General features: G+C 40.3%; 1 protein-coding gene across 5 annotated transcripts; it reads right to left on the bottom strand.

The window, feature by feature from the left end:
• Nucleotides 1-923: 923 nt before the first annotated feature.
• On the bottom strand, nt 924-27,355 carry C15H5orf34 (chromosome 15 C5orf34 homolog). Of its 5 annotated transcripts, XM_062211825.1 has the most exons (14): nt 26,953-27,355; nt 23,924-24,031; nt 23,266-23,491; nt 23,014-23,103; nt 18,252-18,898; nt 16,418-16,516; nt 14,659-14,782; nt 12,938-13,029; nt 11,260-11,329; nt 10,402-10,569; nt 9,896-9,990; nt 6,751-6,849; nt 3,630-3,670; nt 924-1,258 (listed from the first exon to the last, which is right to left on the bottom strand). In XM_062211825.1, the coding sequence occupies exons 3-14, from the start codon at nt 23,458-23,460 to the stop codon at nt 1,077-1,079; spliced, it is 1,902 nt and encodes a 633-aa protein (XP_062067809.1). In that variant the 5' UTR covers nt 23,461-23,491; nt 23,924-24,031; nt 26,953-27,355; the 3' UTR covers nt 924-1,076. The 5 variants fall into 5 exon arrangements, with proteins under 5 accessions (XP_062067809.1, XP_062067810.1, XP_062067808.1 ...); XM_062211826.1 differs by lacking the exon at nt 23,924-24,031 and having other exon boundaries at nt 27,068-27,355; XM_062211824.1 differs by lacking the exon at nt 23,924-24,031.
• Nucleotides 27,356-27,730: the final 375 nt, after the last annotated feature.

Below are 27,730 nucleotides of genomic sequence, written 5' to 3' on the forward strand. Positions count from 1 at the left end.
GGAAGTGGGCATCAGGCCTATTCAATTCAGTGACATGATCACTCCTGACCTGTCACACTTCCGTTTCTTCCTGGTTTCCTCAGTTGCTTCTTCCTTTTCATGAGGAGAGTTTGGTCTTGTAAAGAAATCAGAAGATTAGAACATTTCTAATTGTATTTGGTATAATCCTGAAGTCTTTTTAGATGTATGGTTTTGTTTATAACAAAGTTTACAGTAGCACTTTTGTGAGTTAATTTCTCCCAAGATTTTTCAGCTTAAGTTTTCATATTTCAAAACAATGAAAGAATCTGATTCATAAGACAGTTATATTTGCTAAAGTGCTTCTTAGTTTGTATTATTGCCTACGTCAGTTTTTTTCCCCACTGAGATCTAGTTGTCTTTCACAGTTCTATTGGAAAATATTTGGATAAACTAAATAGCAAATGAGCAAATACACAATTCTAAATATTAAAAAAAACTTGAAGATTTGTATTGATTGCGCCACAGATAAAAACAACAGCTTTAAAATTTTACAAGAGGGACCAGCATTGTGGTGTAGTGAGTAAACCCGCTGCCTGCATGGACACTGGTTCGTGTCCTGGCTGTTCCACTTCTGATTCAGCTCCCCACTAACGGCCTGGAAAAAGCAGCAGAAGATAGCCACTGCTTGGGCACACCCAACCCCCAACACCCTCCACCCCCTACCCAGCCTCCCACCCCCACCACCATGACCCAGCCATTGCGGCCATCTGAGGAGTGACACAGCAGATGGAAGATCACTCCTGTCTCTCCCTCTTCTCTATCACTCTGACTTTCAAATAAATAAATTAATCTTAAAAAAAAAAAAAACAACTTTACAAGACATTTTAAAATTAAAGTAAGAATTAAAGCAGTCCAAAATTTCCAAACCTTTTATTAATATAAATATGTATTTTAAAAACTTACAAATCATGTAAAATACCTCCAAAGTTAAATATCAGTTCTCATACAATCATTGTGCAGAATAAATATTTACAATTTATTGGCTTACTAGTAATTTCAAAGCAGTTGCTTGAAACAACTTCCTTAAAAATAATATACTGTAATAATTCCATTTTTCACTTTGTAGAGTTTGATAGAAGGCAGTCAATATCCTGAAGGAGTTCAGAGGTTTTTTTCAATGCTACTGCTACTCGATTTTCATGAGGCTCTTCTGGAAAGGTTTCTGAAGAAGCTAGTGTGTCATGATCAGCAGACTGTTCGCTCTTCTGGTTCGGGATACTGCTGTTCTCCAGCAGCACTGAGTCACTTAGCTAAGGAGCTTTTTCCCGTGTTTCACTATGTAAATACTCTTCTTTTCAGAATCCTGGCTTTCACGGTAAAATAGTACCTCAATTGCAAGGCAGATTTCTTGGATCCACATTACACTTGAGACTTTAGCATTATCAGGACCACCTATTATAGATGAGGAAACTAGTTACTATATAAAGAAGCGGTAAGGAGTAGAGGATAGAAAGTGGAGGCAGGGAGCTGGAGGAGGAGAGATACTATAGAGGTTTGGTGGTAGGGAAGAAATAAAAGAATTAAAATTTCAGTAATACTTTAAGTGTAGAAGTTATATGGGATTAAGGGGCTGGCACTGTGGTGCAATGGGTTAACGCCGTGGCCTGAAGAGCCAGCATTCCATATAGGTGCTGGTTTGAGACCCGGTGCTCCACTTCCAATTCAGCTCTCTACTATGGGAAAGCAGTAGAAGATGGCCCAAGTCCTTGGGCGCCTGCACCTGTGTGGGAGACCCAGAAGCTCCTAGCTCTTGGCTTTAGATTGGAGCAACTCCCGCCGTTATGGCCAATTGGGGAGTGAACCATCGGATGGAAGACCTCTCTCTGCCTCTCCTCTCTCTATGTAACTGGCATTCAAATAAATAAATAAATCTTTTTTAAAAAGAGAGAGAAGTATGCTGGCGCTGTGGCTTAACAGGCTAATCCTCCGCCTTGCGGCGCCGGCACACGGGGTTCTAGTCCCGGGTGGGGCGCCGGATTCTATCCCGGTTGCCCCTCTTCCAGGCCAGCTCTCTGCTATGGCCCGGGAAGGCAGTGGAGGATGGCCCAGGTCCTTGGGCCCTGCACCCGCATGGGAGACCAGGAGAAGCACCTGGCTCCTGGCTTCGGATCAGCGCAATGAGCCGGCCGCAGCGGCCATTGGAGAGTGAACCAACGGCAAAAAGGAAGACCTTTCTCTCTGTCTCTCTCTCTCACTGTCTAATTCTGCCTGTCCAAAAAAAAAAAAAAAAAAAATGAGTAGCAACAACAGGATTATAAGTGATTTGTGTAATATCTTTGCTTTTTAATTTAAAAAAACTAAAATCCTGGCTTCTGTTTTAGAACAACATTTTATTTAAGTAAGATTACAGAAAAATAACAAGAAAACACAAATTTACGTGAATGGAGTGAGAATGTACAGAACAAAAAGTTTTATAAGAAAAAGAATTCAGGCCGGCGCTGTGGCTTAACAGGCTAATCCTCCGCCTTGCGGCGCCGGCACACCGGGTTCTAGTCCCAGTTGGGGCGCCGGATTCTATCCCGGTTGCCCCTCTTCCAGGCCAGCTCTCTGCTATGGCCCGGGAAGGCAGTGGAGGATGGCCCAGGTCCTTGGGCCCTGCACCCGCATGGGAGACCAGGAGAAGCACCTGGCTCCTGGCTTCGGATCAGCGCAATGAGCCGGCCGCAGCGGCCATTGGAGAGTGAACCAACGGCAAAAAGGAAGACCTTTCTCTCTGTCTCTCTCTCTCACTGTCTAACTCTGCCTGTCCAAAAAAAAAAAAAAAAAAAAAAAAATGAGTAGCAACAACAGGATTATAAGTGATTTGTGTAATATCTTTGCTTTTTAATTTAAAAAAACTAAAATCCTGGCTTCTGTTTTAGAACAACATTTTATTTAAGTAAGATTACAGAAAAATAACAAGAAAACACAAATTTACGTGAATGGAGTGAGAATGTACAGAACAAAAAGTTTTATAAGAAAAAGAATTCAGGCCGGCGCTGTGGCTTAACAGGCTAATCCTCCGCCTTGCGGCGCCGGCACACCGGGTTCTAGTCCCAGTTGGGGCGCCGGATTCTATCCCGGTTGCCCCTCTTCCAGGCCAGCTCTCTGCTATGGCCCGGGAGTGCAGTGGAGGATGGCCCAAGTCCTTAGGCCCTGCACCCACATGGGAGACCAGGAGAAGCACCTGGCTCCTGGCTTCGGATCAGTGAGATGCACTGGCCGCAGCGGCCATTGGAGGGTGAACCAATGGCAAAGGAAGACCTTTCTCTCTGTCTCTCTCTCTCTCACTATCCACTCTGCCTGTCAAAAAAAAAAAAAAAAAAAAAAGAAAGAAAAAGAATTCAGAGATAAGTATTAAACAGTTAGAGTTAGGTGAATACATAAGCAAAAATTCTCCAAAGGAGTCTTTAATCCTATTTTACTATTCTTTACCTAATTTAAAGAAAAGTATAAATATTAACATATGTACTCTTCTATAGACAAGAAACATTGTAAATCACAATCAAGTATCTGCTGACTCAATAAAGTTAAGCAGAATGTAAATATGGATTAATGAAAGTACAGATATGAATTAAGCCTAGAATGGAGGAGAGTATGCAGGCCAATACCTTCTATTTAAAGGATACAGTTAAACTTCCGTATCTTTTCAAGTTCAGAAGCAACAGACCTGTACAAGAAAAAAAAATTAACTTCCTGCTGGTGGTGTGTTTCCTTTATATTCATGAAATTTCAAATAAGCATACTTCATTATTTTTCATAAAGGTTAGCATTTTAAAGAGAAGAATCTAAAAGAATTCTCTTTTAGACCTGCAACAAGTTCACTCAACTGATACTTAGAGTGCTTTTGAAGGCAAGTGCATAAAAGTCCCTGCTTCAACAGCTCTAATCAACTGTTGATGTTTAAAGGCATTGGGGCCTTCCTATGACTTCATTTTTTTTTTTTTAAAGATTTATTTATTTATTTGAAAGAGTTATACAGAGAGAGAAGGAGAGGCAGAGATTGAGAGAGGTCTTCCATTCGCTGGTTCACTCCTCAATTGACTGCAACAGTCGGAGCTGCGCTGATCAGAAGCCAGGAGCCAGGAGCTTCTTCCAGGTCTTTCACGCGGGTATAGGGTCCAAGGACTTGGGCCATCTTCTACTACTATCCCAGGCCATAGCAGAGAGCTGGATCGGAAGTTGGACAGCCAGGACTCGAACTGGCGCCCACTGGGATGCTGGCACTGCAGTTGGCGGCTTTACCCACTACACCACAGTATGGGCCCCTCCTATGACTTCTTAGAAAGCCCAAGTACTTGGGCCTCTGCAACCCACGTGGGAAACTAGGATGGAATTCCAGGCTTCTGGCTTCAGGCTGGCCCACACTGCTGTTGTGGTCATTTGGGGAATGAACCTAGGGATGGAAAAATCTCTGTCTCTCTCTCTCCTTCTCTCTTTCTGTATCTCTGCCTTTTAAAGAAATCTTTTTAAAAAAAGATGTTTTCTTATTTCTGTACTTTGCACATATTATACAGTACCATTTATATGGAACTCTTACAGAATAATGGTTTGGAAGGTCTGAGTTTTTACATAGTTTAATTATGTGTCAATGCGTAATAAATTTTTATTAAATTCATTCTAGAATAGACTATTCATTGATTTCTTAAGCATAGAGCACTAGCATGATGAACACTAGTTCCTATAATGTGCTCGTGGGCAACCAGTATGGGTAGAGGTCTGAATATACACAGCCCAAGCAGAACCCCTTACATGTGTGTTGTGTTTTTACCTCTCAGGGTAGAATGAAAGATGAGCAGTAGCATAAAACTACAAATAGTGTAACCTGACTAGCTCTCTGCACATTTAATGAGGATATTATTCTTTACGCAAGTCACTAGAAAGACTGCTTCACGGTTCCTAAGAGGGTACATGCCTTTGCTTTATTGGCTTTACTATAACAGACCACAGCTTGCTTTCTTTTTTCCTTCATACTACAGTCTGTGGACAAAGAATGAAAATGATCTTTAATCATTTTAAGAATCTGTTGTAGAGGCTGGCGCTGTGGAGTAGCAAGTAAAGCTGCTGCCTGTAGTGCCAGCATCCCATATGGGCGCCAGTTCGAATCCCGGCTGCTCCACTTCTGATCTAGCTCTCTGTTGTGGTCTGGGAAGGCAGTAAAAGATGACCCAAGTGCTTGGGCCCCTGCACCCGTGTTGGAGACCCAGAAGAACCTCTTGGCTCCTGGCTTCAGGTCAGCTCAGCTCCAGCCATTGAGGCCATCTGGAGAGTGAACCAGGGGATGGAAGACCTCTCTCTCTCTCTGTCTTTGCCTTTCAAATAAATAAATAAATCTTAAAAAAAAAAAAAAAAAGTCAGTTGTAGAGAACTTGGATATGACTTACTCTAAAGCCTGCTGATATTTCAACATTGGAAAATCCTTTTGCTCAAGACACATTTTTCTGGGTGTAAGCAATAACACGAGTACAACCTCTAATGCTGATACTGGTCACAAGATGAACCAAGTTCTGATAAAATAACTTTACTACTTTTGACTAAAATCTTTATTTAAAAATTGAGTTAATAAGCTAATAATTGTGGGTGAGATAGGAAAAATACTGAGATACAATTTAGGTAGTTGTTTATTGTACAGTCCTTTCAACCCTCTTTGACAAGAAAAAAAATCACAGTGGAGCCATTTTGGGCTCTGCAAAGGGAAGGGAGCTGTTCTTCAATTACTTTGTCTTTCTGCTGTTCACTGCTTCACTTCTTAGATCTTAGTAGTTTTTCAGTTTTCATACAAAAGGGCTGGCATTTTATTAACTTTGTTGGTTGAGCAATGATGAAATAAACAGTTTTTATAGCTCTGTACAATTTCCTGTTCTCTCCATCCAGACTTTTTTTTTTAATTAGAGAGGGATGGAGTCCCCATCTACTGGCTCACTCCTCAAATCCCTGAAATGGCTGGGGCTGGATCAGGAGTGACAGCCAGGATCCAGGAATTTCAGGTCTTTCACATGTGGGTGGCAGCGATCCAACAACTCAAGCCATCGCCTGCTACCTCTGGAAGTCCTGCACTGTCAGGAAACTGAAATTGGGAGCTGGATCCAGGAATTGCACTCAGATACACGATATGACATCTCCTATGTCAAATGCTTACCCCGACAACTCAACTGTATTTTTGCTACCTACTTAAGTAAAGTGTCTGTTCCCAAACAAGTTACAGCAGAAGGATAAGGGATCTAGAAAGCTGGATCCTCAGATACCTGAGATATTCAAACAGCACCTACTGACTTAAGAAATAATCCAGGAAAATGTGATAAAAATCAGGCTTAATGTTTTTATATACACATGTATAAAGTTTATTACACTATGCTAGGTCACTTCACAACTTAATTTCAAATTGTTCATGATACCCTTTTCCAATATATTCAAATTATACATTCGGTGACATTACTCTTTCTAATAACCTTTCTTCTTATCTTTTTTTTTTTTTCATTTAGGAACCTGAATATCATAACAGCATTTGCTCAATAGTCAACAGCTTACTTCCTTCAATATTACTAAAATTTTAATAATTTATTTTAATTTATCCTATAAAGTTTTCAGGATGCATTTATCATGTAAAAACAGCCACTCATTTTGATGTGAAGTTTTCAATGCAGTTTCTGACTTTTAGATGAGACACAGTATGAGGAAGTATGATTAGATGACTGATTAAGTATTAGCTGGCTTTCCTACACAAATTAAGTTAAAAAGAAATCAAAATACCAGTTTTCTTCATGATCAGAAGATGAAGTACATGTGGGCAATTCTCTTGGACTTGTCTGAGTCAGTCTTCTACACCATGATGTCACTGTTGTCACATATCTAGAGTGAACCCATTAAAGAAATAATTGAGCTTGTATTTAATATAAAATAACATAAAAAATAGGAAAACCATTAAGGTAACTTGAGTGTGAGACATCTGCTGGGCAATTTTAACAATATTTTTCACTGCACATAGGGAAGGCAAGTTTTCTCCATAACTTATCCAGAATTATTATATTTGTGATTATTAAAGATGATATTTAAGAATCACATTTAATATTTGGATTTAAAGTTCTAATTAAAATGTTAAATTTTGGCCGGCGCCGCGGCTCACTAGGCTAATCCTCCGCCTTGCGGCGCCGGCACACCGGGTTCTAGTCCCGGTCGGGGCACCGATCCTATCCCGGTTGCCCCTCTTCCAGGCCAGCTCTCTGCTATGGCCAGGGAGTGCAGTGGAGGATGGCCCAAGTCCTTGGGCCCTGCACCCCATGGGAGACCAGGATAAGCCCCTGGCTCCTGCCATCGGAACAGCGCGGTGCGCCGGCGCAGCGCGCCTACCGCGGCGGCCATTGGAGGGTGAACCAACGGCAAAAAGGAAGACCTTTCTCTCTGTCTCTCTCTCACTGTCCACTCTGCCTGTCAAAAATTTAAAAAAAAAAAAAAAAAAAGTTAAATTTTCCTTTTATTTTTTTTTTGACAGGCAGAGTGGATAGTGAGAGAGAGAGACAGACAGAAAGGTCTTCCTTTTTGCCATTGGTTCACTCTCCAATGGCTGCTGCGGCCAGCGCATCTCGCTGATCCGAAGCTAGGAGCCAGGTGCTTCTCCTGGTCTCCCATGCGGGTGCAGGGCCCAAGGACTTGGGCCATCCTCCACTGCCTTCCCGGGCCATAGCAGAGAGCTGGCCTGGAAGAGGGGCAACCGGGATCGAATCCGGCGCCCCAACCGGGACTAGTACCCGGTGTGCCGGCGCCGCGAGGCGGAGGATTAGCCTGTTAAGCCACGGCGCCGGCCAAATTTTCCTTTTAAAGTAAAATAGGTTTCATTAAGTTTTATCATGAAACTGTCTTTACATGTAAGACTAGGGAAGATTTGCTTACTGAAATTTAAATGAGGAAACATGTTAATGCATACATACACATATACAAGGGGCCTTCAAATAATTCATGGAAATGTGTGCGTGGCTTTCAAATTTTTGTATGACAAAAGAAACTAGTATTTCTGTCTGAACAAAATCTAATTTGGAGTACTAAGAAGCATGAGACATACAGTTTGAAAAAAGCTGTATCAGCAACATGAATTCCGCTAAAACTGAAGCAGGAATAAACATCACATTTTAGGTGAAGTTTAGGTAGAAGAATGAAGAAATCACTGATACTTAATGAAAAGCTTATGAAGATAATAAACCCTCAAAGCGATTAGCAATTTACAGATGTGTAACTTGTTTTAAGAAAGACAATGTTGAAGTGAAAACTACAGTGGCAGATGATGGATATCAATTTACAAGAAAAAATTGTACCCTAATTGAAGATTAATGATGACTAATAGCAAAAACAATAGCCAATACCACAGACATCTCAAATTTTTTGCCTTATAAAATTATTGCTGAAAAATTAAAATTGAGTGAACTTTCTGGTTTCTGGGTTCCAAAACTGTGTACTCAGACCAGCTACAGACAAAAAGCAGAGCTTTCAAGGGAAAATTTTAACAAGAGAAATCAAGTTCCTAAAGCATTTCTTCAAAGAATTAGAACAGGAAATGAAACATAGCTTTCCCAGTACAATTCTGGAGACAAAACACAATCAAGGCAATGGCTACCAAGAGATGGAAGTGGTACAGTCAAAGCAAAAGTCAAGAGCAAAGGTCATGGCCGCTGCTTTTTGGGATGCTCAAGGCATTTTACTTGTTGACTTTCAGAAGAGATGGCACCTGCTTAATATGACAACGTTTTGAGAAAGTTATCCAAAGGCTTAGCAGAAAAAAAATGTCTGGAAAATCTTCACTAAACAGCCTCTTCTCTACCATACTGTTTCCTTTCATTAAACAAGAGCAATTTTGTCAGTTTCGACAGGAAATCATTAAGCATTCACCTTACAGTCCTGATTGGTCCCTTCTGAATTTTTCCCCTCCTAATATTAAAAAGTCTTTAAAGGATACTCATTTTTCTTCAGTTAATAATGCAAAAAGATGCACTGACACAGTTAAATTCCAGGACCTTAGTTCTTTATGGATGGACTAACCAGCTGATATCAATAAGACTATCGATAAGAAAATGTCTTGAACTTGATGGATCTTATGTTGAGAAATAAAGTTTAAATTTTTTACTTTTATCTTTTTATTCCATTTTCCATGAACCTTTTGAAGTACCCCTGTATATATCCACACATATTACATATATCCTACTGAATATACAAAAGAAATATTCAGGTTTAATGAAATAAATGATCTGCAGTGACTGGCTGAAATGAACAGTAATGTTTGCTGAAGACACCATCTTTTTTAGGTAAATTACTCAATAGCAATGAATGTTAGTGTGTTTGGACCCAAAAGCAATAAAGTCCAACAGGAAAATCAATTCAGGCAGGATGAAAAAAAAGCCATCTTATGTGGACATTCTCAAGTGAAATCATTAAAATGTCAAGATTACCACAAGTAGAATTAGTCTTACAAATTATATAAACCAGAAGTGAAAAAACATATTCATAAAAAGTAGATGTCAAGACTCTTTCCCATTTTAAGAATTATCATCAGCTAATTTAATTCAGTTTTTCCAGTTTACAGAAGTACTCACAATTTTAGTGATTTGTGGTAGCAAAACTTATTTCAGATTGGTTAGAGGATTAGTTAATTGGTTAACACAGTTGACCAGAGTGAACCTCCCCAGCAAGCCAGTTATGTCTAAAACATATTTCATTCTGAAAAATCACTTGAATACAAAAGGAGATGATCAAAGCTGATCTGATCTATTTAGTTATGCTAAATGCCAATGAAAATATGAATTTTGAAATGCGCTGAAATCACTTCATTCACATTAGCCACATGGAAAAACTAAAAGTGTCAAATAAAAGTAAAACATGAAAATAATTTTTTAAAATTGTTTTTCAGTACCTTTCATATGGTCCGGGGTATTCAGTTTGAATTAACTGATACTGCCCATCAGGAAAAGTTAACTTACACCAACCTAAACTGAGACCTTGATTTACCTTAAGAAGCAAAGAGGAAAGATAAGTTTTATCCTTGTAAAACTGAAAACAAAACCTTGAACAACCTCTTCTGACTGTATTACCAGTTAAAAAATATATAGATGAGTCATTAACAATTTTCACAATTAAAATGCAATATTTTACATTGCTATGGGTATTTAACCACCCCTCTTATGGATAAATATCAATGAGAATAAAAATATTAATCCCTCTCACTATAATGAGCTATCTTCATAAAAATAACTATTTGTCACACCATTCTGATTTTTTGCTGGGAAATCCATGTGATCAGTAAAACATCTTGACAGATTTTATACTTCATAAAATAAACAGAGATGGCACGGTATTTTCTTTATTCTTTCCACAGATAAGTAACTAGTAAACATAAATTTCAGTCTGAAGTATACCCACCTGTCTATTTTCAATAGAAGAGCTAAAATTCCAGCTTAGGGTTAGAGTAACGCCATCTAAAAAAATAGCATGTACTTTGTCATCAGAGTAGGCAAGAAATCTTCCTGTGTTAGGTATGAGCGATTCTTTCAAAAGCAAAGGCAGTGTATTATCATTTATCCCAGGTACCTAAGCCCAAGTAAATAAAAACAGATGTACAAATGTTATATAAGAATCCAAAATTTAAAAAAAAATTAAAAAGTAAAAACAAGATATATGAGAGTTATCCACTGACAAGATTTAAATGAATATTAATTAACTCTGAGGCAACTTTAGAGTCTTATTCAGAAGTTGAATATTCTAGAATCCTTACATATGTTTTCATTTTTCTAGAATTAGATATCTTAAAAAAAATCTATTCACAAGCACCTGAAGTTCTAATATCATAGTAAAGTCAATGCTCTGAACTTTACCTAGACAGAAATTAAACTAGATTAATGGAGGTTTTCAATGAAATCAGTATAGATATCAGAAATCACAGTCAGAATCACTTCCTCCAAATTATCATTCAAGAATTTAGTTTTAATTACAAGAATATGGAATATTATAGCTTAATGGTTTATAATGACTGTTTTACATAAAACCCAGTGAATTCTCTGTCCTTCCACCAAAACCAAAAACTCTATATACAATATAAGTGTAAATGTCAAAGCTTGTTTTTCAGTATTTTCTATTTGGTGGGTATTTTTCTGAGTTAACCAATATTGATGTTACAAATAATTTCTCACAGGACTTAGTGAAGGCAGTCTTAACTTGGAAGTACGGATACAAATAATAAAACAGCAATACCTTGCTTTTGAGATCATTTTTAAAACATACCATTTTCCAGCAGCATATGTTATAGTTATGGCTTAAAGAAAGCCTCATCTTGGCGCAATGTTGAAGAATTCTGTGAGCACAAAAAACACTTTACTTAAACATTTGGAAGTGGTATTTTCCAATTCTAGGACCCACTCTTAATGTCAGTATAACATTCGGGATGGTTCTTAAGTTTCTCACGTCCACTGAAATGTATTGGGAACTCTTCTTGTAGAAATCCTTAAGCCCCCTAGAAGGGAACTACTTACTGTTGCTTGCCTTTCAGCTTGTTTCCTAGCTAAGGTCCAGCTCCTTTTTTAAGAGATGAAAGATTCACAGGCCTGAAAATTAGTAGTGTGTGAATCAACTATGTCCATGAAATCAAGCTACAACTTCTCCTTCAAATTTGCTTTGAAATTTGTTTATATATAAACTTATAAAAATATACAATTTAATTCAGTGATCCACTTTCACCCTTCTAGGTGTCACAGTTAAGGAAATTTGAAAAACATATAAGAACCATAACAGACTTCATCTTTATTACATTCTCAGAAATCTTTATTATTCTGAGTATAATCAAATAGTCTGAAAATTTCAACTATGTCATCAAATTCCCAATTTCATTCCAAGAAACAATGTCAAATTTACCCAGAGAAAAGGCATTTATTTTCTCTCAGCATTCAAACATGGGTATTTTTCTATTCATTTTTTAAAAGATTTATTTATTTGTTTTGAAAGGCAGAGTTAGAAAGAGGCAGACAGAGAGACAGACAGACAGACAGAAGTCTTCCATCCACTGGTTAACGCCCTAAATGACTGCAATGGCCAGAGCTGAGCCAATCTGAAGCCAAGAGCCACAAGCTTCCTCTGGGTCTCCCATGCGGGTGAAGGGGCCCAAGCAGTTGGGCCATCTTCTACTGCTTTCCCAGGCCATAGCAGAGAGCTGAATCAGAAGTGGAGCAGCCAGGACTCGAACTGGCGCCCATATGGGATGCCAGCACCACAGGCGGCAGCTTTACCAGCTACACCATGGAGCCAACCCCAGTTTTTCTATTTAAAAATTCATATTTTTTTAAAAAAATGTATTTTTCTGAGGAAGATAGAGAAAGGCATATAGAGCCCCCAACTGCATTTCATTTCCCAAATACCACAACAGACAGGACTAGATGCAATCCACCTCTTCCATGTGCGTGGCAGGAACACAATTACTTGAGCCATCACTGCTGCCTTCCAGAATTTGCATTAGCAGGAACTGGAGGCAGTAGTTGGAGCTGGGAATCAAACCTAGGTACTCTAATGTGGGACTCAGGTATCTTAATTCTTTTTTTATATTTTTAAATTTTTTGACAGGTAGAGTTATAGACAGTTAGAGAGACAGAGAGAAAGGTCTTTATTCCGCTGGTTCACTCCCCAAATGGCCACTATGGCTGGTGCTGCGCCGATCTGAAGCCAGGAGCCAGGTGCTTCTTCCTGGTCTCCCGTGCGGGTGCAGGGGCCCAAGCACTTGGGCCATCCTCCACTGCCCTCCTGGGCCACAGCAGAGCTGGACTGGAAGAGGAGCAACTGGGACTAGAACCCGACGCCCATATGGGATGGAGGATTAACCAAGCGAGCCACGGCGCCGGCCGCAGGTGACTACAAGAAAATGTAGTCAGGCTTTCAGACATCTAATATTTAATTTAATTGAATGTGAAATTACCTGGTGGCCTGGTTAATTAGAGAAGACACAGAGAACAGACTTCCTGGTAGATCTGGAGGAAGATTATTTACTGAATAAGTTTTCTCTTCTCTCTGAAAATTATTTTAAAATGAAAAATCTCACTAATAGTAAGTGCTGGTCCTTACTCCTTAGCTATTATTTTCTTGAAATACTTATTTACATAAGGAGTTTTTTAAAAACAATCTCAAGTCCATAAAACCTATATTTTAAAGGTATGATTCTTTTCCATTTTCCCATTTTTTTTTAAGTATAAAATTCCTCTTATGCATTCAAAAGTTATACTCTAATAGCCTGTAACTTACTGTCCAATCTCAATCTTGGCTATAACTAAATTAACATGGTAACTAATTTTCCTACACATTGGCAGGAAATTGATCACATAGCCACTGTTTCTCTTTTTTCCCCCTAGGACACCAGAAATACTTCTTTGTTTTTTTAAAGATTTATTTACTTATTTGAAAGATAAGAGTTTCAGAGACAGAAGAAAAGTTTCTTCTAGGTCTCTCACGTGAGTGCAGAGGCCTAAGCACTTGGGCCATCTTCTGCTACCTTCCCAGGCCATTATCAGGGAGTTGGATTGGAAGTGGAGCAGCCAGGACTTGAACCTATGCCCATAGAGGAAATGGTATCACAGGCTGCGGCTTAACCTGCTGTGCCACAGTGCCAGCCCCTACTGTTATAGGTTTTAAAAATTATTTAAATTAAGTGGACATATTATCTTGCTATATTCTATTAGTAGAGAACTATCACCATGGTTTGTAGAAGATATTTATAGGCCCAGGTTCTTTAAATTTAAAAATAAAATTTATTGTCATGCCTTCTGATTGTCCACTTTCTCAAACTTGCTAGTGTTTCCTAACACTAGCAGCCTTCTGTTCTCCTTTACTGATTATTTTTAGGTAATCCCAACAGGGACAAAGTAAATATAACAACATTTCACACAGTAGTACAGCTCATACCTACTGGGGAAAGATGGGCTTTGAATACAGCAGATCTGTATTCAAATCACACGTACGTCTCTTACTAACTAGGAAGACAGGAGGGTTATATACCTTTTGTTAAGCTTCAGTGCTTACAACCCATGAAATGGGGACACTGCCTACCATCTGGATTGTCCTAAGGATTAATGACATTAATACATATCAGAGGATAGTAGGTCTCTCTTTCTGTCTCTCTGCTTCTCAAATACATTTTTAAAAAGAAATAGTGTAACACGAACCACACACACACCCCTTCCCCAGTCTACTGCACTGTTAACTCTTCTTAGTAACTCTGAAAGGTCACTACTTAGACACTCCACTCTGTATGGAGGAGAACACATTTATTCCATCCTGGCCTGCAAAGCCAGGATGTGATAATATAGCGATCACAATAAATGTGTGGATGTCCAATGTTGGACTAGGAATAAGCAAATGAAAACTCATTAATGAAATACCGACACTATTATTTTACAGTCTAACAAATGTATCATGTTATATTTCACTATTTTCAGTAACAGAATAATCTTGACCATGGTCAAGCAAGTGAGAAGACACCTAAAAATAAAGTGGTTAATAATTAACTGGGTGCCAATGCTGGCAGCAGAATTGTATTAGTTTTCTGGACTAAGAATTAGGAAGCTGTTTTTTAAAGACCACATTTCCCATATATATATTTGGAAACATAACAAAACTCTTCTTGAGATCTCATTGTTGGCCTACCTCTTCTGATCCTTCGTGACTGGAGTAATATGTAAAATAGCTTCCAAAATAAGTTCCTTCTGATTTGAAAATAGAGCCATCTCCAGGATAAATCTCTATTGAATTCACATTTTTATGGGTAAGTCTAAGGAAGAAAAATCATCATTAAAACAATTTTTTCTCCTGAGATCAAATAACGCATGAAGGCAGTCATCAAAAAAGCCCCAAGCAAAGAATTATAGTTTTCTTGTCTAACCAGAGAAGCAGATAATTTCATATTCTAAACCAATAAGCCAAATTAACTTTTTTTGCAACAGATGTAAATACAATGCTTCTAGAACCTGAATATAAGAATATTTTGTAAAAATGAGACTAGTATCCAATACATGATGGGTGAGATTAACCATTTGTTCAAAGAGCCATTCTTTTTAAAAGAGATTTATATACGTATTTGAAAGGCAGAGTGATGCAGAGACAGAGAGGTAGAGAGGGAGAGAGAGAAAGAGAGAGAATCTTTCATCCTCTGGTTCACTCCCCAAATGGCTGCAATGGCCAGGGTTGGGCAAAGTTGAAGCCAGGAGCCTGGAACTCCATCCTGGTCTCCTATAAGGTTAGCAGGGGCCCAAATACTTGAGCCATCTTCTACTGCTTTCCCAGACACATTAGCAGGAAGCTGGACTGGAAGCAGAGCAACCAGGACTCAAACCAGCACTCTGTTATGGGATGCTGGTGTTGCAGGTAGAAGGTTAACATGCTACGCCACACAACACCATACCCTCAAGGATGCCATTCTTTTTTTTTTTTTTTTAAGATTTATTTTGCTTATTTGAAAGGCAGAGTTAGATAAAGAGAGAGAGACAGAGAAATATCTTCCATCTGCTAGTTCACTCCTCAAATAGCCACAATGGCTGGGCTGGGCCAGGCTGAAGCCAGGAGCCAGGAGCTTCTTCTGGGTCTCCCACATCGGTGTGGGGGCCCAAGCACTTGGACCATCTTCTGCTGTTTTCCCAGGCTTATTAGCAGGGAGCTGGACTGGAAGTGTAGCAGCCAGGAGTCAAACCGGCACCCATATGGGATGCTAGCACTGCAGGCACTGGCTTAACTCATTATGCTCCAGCACCAGCCCCAAGAAACCATTGTTAAGAGAAGGTGATTAATGGTACATGAACAGCCATGTACAATGAAGTCATTGTTCATATATATATATATATATATATATATATATATATATATACCATAGAAAAACTTAAACCAAGGGTAAGCATTTAGCCTAGCAGTTAAGAAGCCACTTGGGAGGGGCTAGCCCAGCCCCACCTCAGACAAAATCAGCAGTATTGTTCCAGTACTATTCCTGAAGGTGAATCTCTCAATCTGGCCAGCACTAACATTCCAGTTACTCGAGAGTTATCTTCTGTTGTGGGGTAGGAATGATTCCATGGAAGTGCTAACATGGAGGGGCCACTCAATAAATATTTGCTATAAGAATGAAACTTGAAATCTCCCTTAAGCTAATCTAACTTTAATTCAGACTAGATCTTCTGAAGCTTTGAAAGGGTATCCTAAATGACTGATACAAACATTATTTGCACTAGCAAAACAGATCCCTTAGTGGCTTTGGAGCTGACATGAAAGTCTTACAAACAGACCTGTAAAACTCAGGACAAAACACAGGCACACAACTGGCTCAGCAAAACTGTGTCCACTTGTGAAAGTCTGCAAGGCTTGTCTCAGCTCCTTGTGACATTACCAAACAGCTTCCAGTCCAACATACATGCCTTACCTATATGTAACACCCTTATACCAAACCACTTTTACTAGTTCAGGATAGGAATATTCTTCATCAAACTGTCTCTGTAAAAGTGAGTCACAAAAATTCCACCTGTGAAAGTTAATATACAAGCTGTTAGTTATAGTTGCTCCACATAATTAAGTGTCAATAAAACAGTGTTACCATAACAAGATTTATTTCTTGTTTAACTTACTAGAGCAAAGAAAAATAAATATGGAAGTATATTAATTACATTTAAAAACAAGTCTTATTTTTCCATGTAATTTTTTCAGTGTTTTCAATAAGTTCATTATTGAATTTCCACACAATTATATTAGTTAACAGTTGTAATCACCTTTAAAATTTAGATTGATTCAAACAACAAATATTTACTGAAATGCCTATGAGGGGTTAGGCACTGTGTTCTACACTCTGGGGACATAACAACCTCCGTCATTCCCCCTAAAAAAGAAAAGCTGACATGGTCCCTATCCTCATTGAGATTCTACATGGCAGGAATGTTAAATAGTAAACATTAAGTTTTGTAAAGAAAAGGAAAGAGTGGATGCTATGGGATGTAGGAAAATTACCCTAAAGAAGTGAGGTTTAAGCTGGGATCTAGAAACAAATAAATGCAAGTTAGCCAGTTGAAAGACATAAAGGGGGTGTGCTCCTGGCAGAATAAAGAGCAGGTTCAGTGGCGAAAGCTTCAGCAAGCACTCTAGGGACTGCAGGAAGCCCAGGTTGGCAACAGCAGAGTTGAGGGTGACAGATATATGAAGGAAACCAGGACAAGGAAGGAAGACCTGTTAAGCCAGGTTAAGGATAATGGATTTCAATCTAAAGCCAGTGATAAGTCACTGAAAAAGTATTAATTGAGAATTATAAACCTCTTTTGATATGAATTTATAATGCCCAATTTTCCACTTTTAACTAAATAATCATAACAAGGCTGAAAATCATCTCATTTTCACTAACAAATGTGTACTCGGAGACTTCTTGGGACCAGTTCCTGATTCTCTAAGTATTAACCATATAACTCTGCTTAAGTAATTTAATATTTCTGTGTCTCTAGTTCTCAAGAAAATGTGGATGATAGTAGTATTGAGTTCATGGGATTACGATAAGGATTAAACAGGTAAAATACAACAGTGCCTGGCACATAGTGCTTTAGGTGTTAGCTTTTATCATTATTTCTCATTATTTATATACCACTCACATGACAAATCTGTAACTATTATGCTATTCATCTCCTAGTTGAGGTAAAGTTTATACCTTGCCATAAAGAAGCCGCTCCATCTTTACCCCTTTTGAAAATGGGCATGTTTGTAGTCAACTAACCAAAGACAGAGGTAGCCATGGTCATAACCTTGTCAGATCTATGTTCCAGCAAGCAAGGTCATGGCCTCCAGTGAGCACAACAGAGGGTCCTCTGGGCTGGCTCCTACAGAGAGCCCTGATGGATTCTGTCCCATTACTTACCACATTTTAATAAACCTTTTCGGGACAGTGATCTTCACCAGACTCTAAGCTGCCAGAAAGCAGGAACTATGTCCCAGTCATCTCCACAGTCATGGTGCTTAACAAAAGATCTAGAGTAAGTCAACCTTCCACAAACATTCCGTGCATGAATGTAAAGAACACAGAACACATTTGCTGGGGAAATTATTTACTAAGTAAATAATACTTATTACATTACTATTTAAATACGAAGTTTCAGATCAACTACTAAACAAACTTCCCTTATGAATGGTTTCATAATCTTCAGATTTAGAAAGGAAATTATCCTTAGGTAATGACTGGTCCTGACATAAGTAATATGACCAATACGGAATTCTTCCATTACCTGTGCAGGTGTGGGACAGGACAGCTAAGTGACACAGCCTTGGGAAGAACAGAAACCTCTTTTGCTCTTTCCTCGGAAATATCAGAAGTTAAAATTTTACTCTCAGTGAAATCTGCCTTGATTTTAGACATACTGCTAACTTGATTATGAAAGCGAAGTGCTAAAGACAGAGGGTATTTCCATTCCTCTGGACAGGAGGCTACAGACCAGCACTGCTTTACCCATGTGTATACACAGGTGTGTCTGGGACCAGGAGAAAGCAGCTCTTCCCCCACTTCAGTTCCATTCCTACAACTTGTCTTCTCTGAATGTTCTCTGCACTTCACCATCTGGCAATAAAGTTCATTTTCTTTATTCTTCAGTCTTTGCCCTGATAAACTTCTGTGTGTAGAGATTCTGCCAGCTTTTCCACTTAGTTTGTCTTTGGAGGCTTGATTATTTTTTTCTGACAGTACTATAGATGAGTCTGGCTTCTGACTAACTTTACACAAGAAGTGTACTGTAAATTCATGCTGAGATTTGGGCAGGCAAAGGTATGCGTGACCATCTAGAGATGTTATCTTCACAGAGCCACTCTCCATACATATCAGGCTGTCATCTGAATCAGGACCGGGCCATCTTACTTCTGAGATGTCAATGAGGACACGCTGAATTGAGAGGGAGATGGTGAGTATTTTCTGTTAACAGTCTAATATTTCCTTATACTTTGTGTTTAGGTATTATGTAAGAAACCACTTAAATATTTGTGTTTTTACTACCTGCAGAAAATGAAAAATGGAGAGCTAGATGTCAGTGTTTTCTTATGTATGGATTTCTGGAGAATATTTGATATTGTTAGGATTATCTCCCTTAGAAAAAGGGACATAAAACAACATCTTGATTATATTTAGTGACAAACATATTTTGGTTTAAAATGCACCATGAATCACAGGTAAATAGATTTTTTTCACCATCCCTTCCAAAATCTACTCTGAAAAAGAACAGAAATGAGGTAGGACCAGTGTGATGATGTATTATATTAAAAGCCATCATAGCTTAAACAAATATAGAGCTATCATAAAAACCATTAACAGAACTCAGAAAATGCAAAAACAAACTCAGTTATATCTTAAAATGTAACATGTGAGAACATTAGCTTTTTTTTTTTTTTTTTGACAGGCAGAGTGGACAGTGAGAGAGAGAGAGACAGAGAGAGAAAGGTCTTCCTTTGCCGTTGGTTCACCCTCCAATGGCTGCCGCGGCCGGCGCGCTGAGGCCGGCGCACCGCGCTGATCCGATGGCAGGAGCCAGGTGCTTCTCCTGGTCTCCCATGGGGTGCAGGGCCCAAGCACTTGGGCCATCCTCCACTGCACTCCCTGGCCACAGCAGAGAGCTGGCCTGGAAGAGGGGCAACTGGGACAGGATCGGTGCCGCGACCGGGACTAGAACCCCGTGTGCCAGCGCCGCAAGGCAGAGGATTAGCCTAGTGAGCCGCAGCACTGGCCGAGAACATTAGCTTTTCAAAATAGGAGGGAAAGCGATTTATTTAATAATAGTACCAGAAGTATTAGCATTTGTGAAACCCTGTCTTAGAGAATTGTCATTAAATAAGATATGAACTAAAGATATGAACCATTAGATAACATATAAAGTACCTATCTTTGATAGTACTTTGGCACATCCTACACTAAAATAAATGTTACTTAAAAAGTAACACTTAGGGGCTGGTGCTGTGGTGTTGCAGGTAAAGCCGCTGCCTGCAGTACCAGCATCCCATATGGGCGCCAGTTTGAGTCCTGGCTGCTCTACTTCCAATCCAGCTCTCTGCTATTGACTGGGAAAGCAGTGGAAGATGGCCCATGTGGGAAGACCTGGAGGAAGCTCCTGGCTCCTGGCTTCAGATCAGTGCAGCTCCAGCTGTTGTGGCCAATTGGGGAGTGAACCAGCGGATGGAGGACCTCTCTCTCTCTCTCTCTCTGCCTCTGCCTCTCTGTAACTCCGCCTTTCAAATAAATTAATTAATTAAAAAAAGAACAAAAAAAAGGTAACATTTAAAAAAATGGAATTACTCAAAGGTAAACTGATCCTGACCAATAGCAAATAGACTCAGACTGTTGTGTTCTACATATAAGATACAAATAGTGGGTTTTTATAAGTCTTAATTAATTATGCCAACAGTGTAACATTTCAATTTACAAAACGATTTTCAAGACAGTCTCTTAAATTTACAGTGCTACCAATGTATATAAATATTAGGACACTAAAAGGCACTATTTATTGATGCCAAAGCTGGTTTTTAAGGACAGTCAATTCTCTCTTCTAGAATCAGACTATCAGGGGCAGGTGTTTGGCACAGTGGTTAAGTCGCTGCTTGGAACACCTGTGCCTCTATCAAAGTGTCATGTTTGAGTCCTGACTCCTTAACTTCGACTCAGCTTCCTGTTAATGTGCACTCTAGGAAGCATCAAATGATGTTCAAGTACTTAGGTCTGGGGATGCACTGTGGCTAGTAGGCTAAGCTTCTGCCTACAGCACCAACATCCCATATGGGCACTGGTTTGTGTCCCCGCTGCTCTTCTTCTGATCTAACTCTCTGTTATGGCCTGGGAAAAGGAGTGGAAGATGACCCAAGTCCTTGGGCCCCTGCACCCGCATGGGAGACCTGGAAGAAGGTCCTAGCTCCTAGTTTCAGACTGGCTCAGCTCTGGCTGTTGTGGCCATCTGGGGAGTCAAACAGTGGATGGGAGACCTTTCTCTCTATTTCCCTCTCTATATATAACTCTCTCTCTCAAATAAATAAATAAATCTTAAAAAAAAAAAAAAGTACTTAGGTCCCTGCCAACCACATGGGAGACCAGGATTGAGTACTGGTCTCCTGGTTCTGGTTGGGTCCAGCCCTGGATGTTGTGAGAACCAGCAGATGGAAGATCTGTCTCTTTCTCTGCCAAGTAAGTAAGTAAGGAAATAAATTACTCATACATACATATATAAATAAATGAATAGGATCAGACCAGCTAATAATCCTAGAGCAGCACCAGCAGCAAGGTTTTCATTATCAATGAACAGTTATTCAAAATACATACTGGAAATAAGTCTTCCAGACATTTGTTTTTTTTTTTTTTTTTAAGATTTGCTTATTTGAAAGGCGGAGTGATAGAGAGAGAGGGAGAGACAGAGACAGAGAGAAATCTTCCATCCACTGAGTCACTCTCCAAATGGCCATAACAGCAAAGGCTGGGCCAGGTCAAAGCTATGAGTTTCATCCAGGTCTCCCATATGAGTGGCAGGGACCCAAATACTTGAGCCATCTGCTTCCCAAGGCACATTAGCAAGGAGCTAGATTGGAAGTAGAGCAGCTTGGACTCAAGTAGGATGCTAGCACTGCAGGTGGCTTAACCAGCCACACCACAATGCCTGCCCCAAGTTCACAACTCTTTACGGGTCCTTTGCTGCAACATGAAATAATAGAAAATTACTCAGTAGGCAGGCATATATCATGAGAGAACAGAAGGGTAGCAGAGAGAAGTTAAAAGGCATAGTCTTCAGGATCAGACAAACCATGTTCAAATCCCAACTTGCCACTTAAAAACTTTCCACAGTAGGAGTGTTTAGACTAGTGGTTAAGATGCTCCCATCCCAAATCAAAGTGCCTGAGTTTGATTCCCTGTTCTTGCTTCTGACTCCAGTTTCTTGCCAATGCAGAACCTAGGAAGTAACAGGGATGTCTCAACTAATTGGATTCCTGTTATCCATGAGGAAGACCTAGATTGTATTCTCTCTCTTGGTTTCAGCCCCAGCCCAGCATCAGCTGTTAGAAGGATTTGGGGGCATCTACCAGTGGATGGGAGCACTCTGTCTCACTCTTTGTCTCTCTCTCAAATAAATAATTTTCACAGACAATTAGGTAAACTTTCTAAGACACAGTTTCTATATCTATTTTAAAAAAGGCCAATATCTAGCCGATTTGGTTGGCTGAATATCCATTTTGATCAGCAGGTACCCATGCCATACTATTGTTATTAAATATTTTTAAAATAATTCTTAGTCCTTGGCACAAGCAAACTCTTGATAAATTACAGCTATTATTCCTAAAAGTCAAACTATAAGCAAAAGAATAAAAATTTTAAACCCACACATTAATTACACATCTTGTTACACAATATTAAATGACAACACATAAGTTACTGAAAATGGTCACATATATGCTCACATTTATGAGAAGGACCAATCTGAAAAGTTCTGATTATAATCCCTGGCTACAAAGAAAATGGCACTATTATGTAACTTTTTTTTTTTTTGGACAGACAGAGTGGATAGTGAGAGAGAGAGAGAGACAGAGAGAAAGGCCTTCCTTTTTGCCGTTGGTTCACCCTCCAGTGGCCGCTGCGGACGGCGCATCTCGCTGATCCGAAGCCAGGAGCCAGGTGCTTCTCCTGGTCTCCCATGCGGGTGCAGGGCCCAAGGACTTGGGCCATCCTCCACTGCCTTCCCGGGCTATAGCAGAGAGCTGGCCTGGAAGAGGGGCAACCGGGATAGAATCCGGTGCCCCAACCGGGACTAGAACCCAGTGTGCCGGCGCCGCAAGGCGGAGGATTAGCCTGTTAAGCCACGGTGCCGGCTATGTAACTTCTATGTTCCTAAATTTGGGGAATTATATAGGCCTAATATAACAACGTGTGTATTCCTACATTATGGAAAAAGACTAAACAGTAAACTACCCATTTCTCATTACCTGTCCTCAAATATTACTTCTAAGAATGAGGTTTTTTAAAAAAAAAATCACCTTTTTTCTTTCAGAAGGTATGATGTTTTCAGATAAAAAAAGGCAAGTAGCTGAAGAGTTTCGAAAATCTAGGGCTCGCTGTAGTTGCTCCTATATAAAGAAATACAATATGTAGTCTTAAAAAATATAGAATAATTTGAAAATCCATTTGGTATGACACAAATCCAAAGTACTAATTATTTTTCATATTTTGGCCCACCTTGACAATATTTTGATAATAAAATGAGTAGTTTTTATGACATCCTTACTTACTCGGTAAGTGCTAATAACAAAATGTGTCCTTTGACGAATTCTTTGTGGTTGCTCTAAAGGATGTGCTGAAGCAGGAGGTGACTTTTCAAATAAAAATTCAGAGCCACAGGGAGAAAGCTGTAATTTGGAGCCATCAACATACTGTACTTGCACTGAATCATCTTCATAAAGTACCATTTGCACTTCAGTTGTCATTACTGTACAGGATATTTTTCCAAGGTGAAGACTGAAGGAAATAGGAAATTTAGTAGCACAAATAGTTCTCTTAATGTACAAAAGTTCGATCAAAATAAATGCATGTGTTTTCTAAGAACATAAGAAAAACAAATTGCCATTTCATTTACTATTGTTGGAGGAAAAGTGATCTTAACAAAATGTCTTAACTCCTAGGACATTACCTTAATAACATAACCTAGAGGGAAAAGACAGTTCACAAACTAATAATCATCTTTTGAATTTTAGGAGGTTTACTTCTCCTGAAGTTTGATTTCTGTATACTATATCCTTAGTATCTAAAAACAGGCAAATTCACATTTGCAATAAGAAATGCAGGAAGTTATTCTTAAAACATGCTAAGGGCAGGCCAAAGGTACCTACTAGGCATAAGGGAAAAGAAAACTGAAAAAAAAATTTCAAATATCTAGATTCTTGTCCTTACCCTAGGAACCAGCTCCATATCACTACTGAGCAAGTTAATCTTCTAGTGATGTGATTTATCCTCCTCTCACTGTATTCAATTTCCTCTCCTCAAACTCTGTATCTTCACCTACACTCTCCATGTAGAGGTGGCAAAAGGGAATTAGAATTAAGGTTCATCAATCCACCATTTACTATCTATAAGCCTTTACTTCCCCATTTGTAAAACGGGAGTAGTAACATGATTACTGTGAGGATTAATTGAAAAAACATCCCCAAGGAGTACTTAGCATTGTGAATGTTACCTTGTGGGAGTGCCACACATCTTGGGAAATGTTTGTGTTCCTTTCTAACACTAACTGCATTCCCCTCTACATTTTCCTTTTCAGATAATATAATAACTCAGGTGATCAAGTTTCAACTGCCAGAAAAAAAAAGTAACTTTCCATAGATGATACTTTCTTCGGTTTACCCATATTTTCTACCAATAAATCTCTCACGTGTAGTATCCACTGACTGCCCACTTTCTCTAACAATCTTTAATATACTGCAATCTGACTTTGTTCTCTCTCTACTGACACTGTTTTACAAAGGTCACTGATGTCTTCATCCTACCTGGTCGCCAACTTGCGACAGCGTGTTCTCTCTTCCCTTGCTCCAGCTCTCTTTCTTCCCCAATGTGCACCCCCTAATACTGGGCTGCTATGGTTTCCCTCTCTATTATTTTCACTTATGTTGTTAGTGTAAACATTCTTTTTCAGCAAAACCTTAGATCAAGGATTCTTCAAGACCTAACCATATTCTCCATTGCATCTCTGCTTACTATAAACTCTTTTTTTTTTTTTTTTTGACAGGCAGAGTGGATAGTGAGAGAGAGAGAGAAAGGTCTTCCTTTTTGCCGTTGGTTTACCCTCCAGTGGCCGCTGCGGCCGGCGCATTGTGCTGATCCAAAGCCAGGAGCCAGGTGCTTCTCCTGGTCTCCCATGCAGGTGCAGGGCCCAAGCACTTGGGCCATCCTCCACTGCCTTCCCGGGCCATAGCAGAGAGGTGGCCTGGAAGAGGGGCAACCGGGACAGAATCCAGCGCCCTGATGGGGACTAGAACCTGGTGTGCCGGCGCCGCAAGGCGGAGGATTAGCCTGTTAAGCCACGGCGCCGGCCACTATAAACTCTTGTCTCTTATGCCTCACTTTTTAAATCCTACTCCCTTTCGCTGTATGTAATCAGCTTTATATGACATATTCTATATTTCGTGGACTATTTCAGCATATAAGTAACCATTTGAACACTTAAGGACTCTCTGAAGGAGACTCACGCACCTTTAATTTTCTCTCTAGAGAACTTCTAAAGCTACCTGACCTCTCTACAGCTTTCAGCTTGCTACCTACTAAACCTCTCTCCATGTCCCTGTCCCACAGATAAACCAAACTCAACATGACCAAAATGAAACTCTACCTCTTCCACCAAAAGCAGATTTCAGTAATATCCCTTCATTTCACTTTTACTCATTTCTTTCCTTGAATCAGATCTATTCCTCCTTGGCATAAAATCCATCAAGTATTTTCCATTTGCACTTAAAATCCAAACTCCTAACTACCACTTACCAAGGCCATACAATCTGGCCTTACCTACCTCTCAAAATGTCATCTCCCAACCCTCCCTCCCTTGTTCAGGACACATTAGCCAAACTAGTCGTTCAGAGTTCTTTAATCTAGCTCTTCCCAATTTAGAATCTCTGCACTGCTTTCCACACCTCCCTTGTCCCTCCCCTGACTCATCATGAGGGTGGTACTTTGTCAAAATTAAGGTCTCAACACAAATATCATTCTCACAAAGGCCTAACTTGAAAACGAAGTCAAAGTTGCCTCAGCCATCTCTGTCATTTTTCCTACCACATTTCATTTGTTTTTCTTCAGAGAAAGCATTACTATCAAGACAGGAACTGTTTACTTACTTGCTTTCTCATTGATAAAAACTCAACCAAAGTTGGGAACGTATCTGTTTTATTCAACTGTATCCTCAGCTTCTAACATAGGCAAATAAGGACACAATGAACACACTGAATGATCAGAGAAAGTGGATTTTAAAATTCTTGTTCCTCTTGGGTTTGCAACTGGAGTTAATGGCATCTGAAGGTTAACAGCCAATATTAGCAGTATTTAACCTCTCAATCTGCTTTCCTTCATACCACTGTAACAAGTCCTGTTGATTCTGAAGTCTTTCTCTCTTAAACCTGGTTCTGTCGACCTCCTTTTCCGAGCCCAATTCCTACAACCGTCTAGTACCTTTTCCTTCTAATCCACCTTTACGTTAGTGTTGCTGTCATGGGTAACCTTCCATAGGTCTGACCATACCAACTGCTTTATACCTCTTGTTTTTTTTTTTTTTTTGTTTTTGTTTTTGTTTTTTGACAGGCAGAGTGGATAGTGAGAGAGAGACACAGAGAGAAAGGTCTTCCTTTTTGCCGTTGGTTCACCCTCCAATGGCCGCTGCGGCCAGCGCATCATGCTGATCCGAAGCCAGGAGCCAGGTGCTTCTCCTGGTCTCCCATGCGGGTGCAGGGCCCAAGGACTTGGGCCATCCTCCACTGCCTTCCCGGGCCATAGCAGAGAGCTGGCCTGGAAGAGGGGCAATCGGGATAGAATCCGGCGCCCCAACCGGGACTAGAACCCGGTGTGCCGGCGCCACAAGGCAGAGGATTAGCCTGTTCAGCCACGGCGCCGGCCTATATCTCTTGTTTACACTGACTAACTGGAAATAGATATTTACTGCAATAAATTCAGGAAGGTCTACTTGGTATCTCAGCAAAAATCAAGAACTGACACACAGCTGGATGTCTCTATCTTTGGCTAAGTTGTTTGAACTGCTATATCGAGGTACCACTGTTTTCAAGATGGTTTAGATAACCAGACACACACAAGAAACATGGCAATGTCCAAAAGCTCCCAGCGTATCACTGAAAATCACAGTCCGGCTCCATTCCACATTTCCGGCCGCATCTCGACTGTCTTATTCCCGTTCACGTTCGCACCACCCAACACGTAATGCTTACACAGCGTATGTTCAGAGATCCTAAGGCCACAGATCTGTTCTTGACATCAACAAGAACCTCAGTTTTCAAAATACGACGGCTTTATCAGAACCACCACCAAACGTCATGCACTCACACAGCAGTTCTGAGCTGAGAAGTTGGGGAGAGGAGGCCGATCAACGGCCTCCGGGCTTTAAATTTGCCCAAACGCTGGAAGCTGCTGGGTCTGCGCCAGCCCAAGATTGCGTCTCCAGGGATGTCGCGTAACCAAGTACCGCTTCTTAACGAAGGAAAACAATCGCCACCGCAGAGGAATACGGCCACTGGGAAAGCGCTTTGAAACGCCCGCCAAGCTAGGGCAGCGGAAACCAGACGGCCGTCCCAGCTCAGGCCGCAGAAGCCGCGTTTCAAAGATGCCCGCGCCCGACGGAGGCGGCTTCCGGCTTCCGGCAAACGAGGCGCGGAAGCCCGCCCCCGGGCCACGCCCCGGGCTCCGCGCGGGTGGGGCCGGAAGCGCGAGGGGGCAGCACGCCGGCCGGAAGACGCCGGGCTCCTCTAGGGTGTTTACTCCCAGCCCCTGACGCTGTCACGGAGGGCTTGCTTGTAATAAAACGTGATAAGAACCAGCCTTCAGACGGTGCAGCACAAGCGTGGATGTTAGTGGAGTGATGTTTACTTCAGTAATCCAAACAACTCGTATCTTAATAAATCTGTTAAAGAAAACTTGGCCAAAGGTAGAACCCTTTCATTTCCTAATTTAGTATTAGAAAATGTCTTCCACTGTGTGCCTGCACTCTTT

Source organism: Lepus europaeus, chromosome 15 (assembly GCF_033115175.1).
Source record: "Lepus europaeus isolate LE1 chromosome 15, mLepTim1.pri, whole genome shotgun sequence".
Classification (NCBI taxonomy): domain Eukaryota; kingdom Metazoa; phylum Chordata; class Mammalia; order Lagomorpha; family Leporidae; genus Lepus; species Lepus europaeus.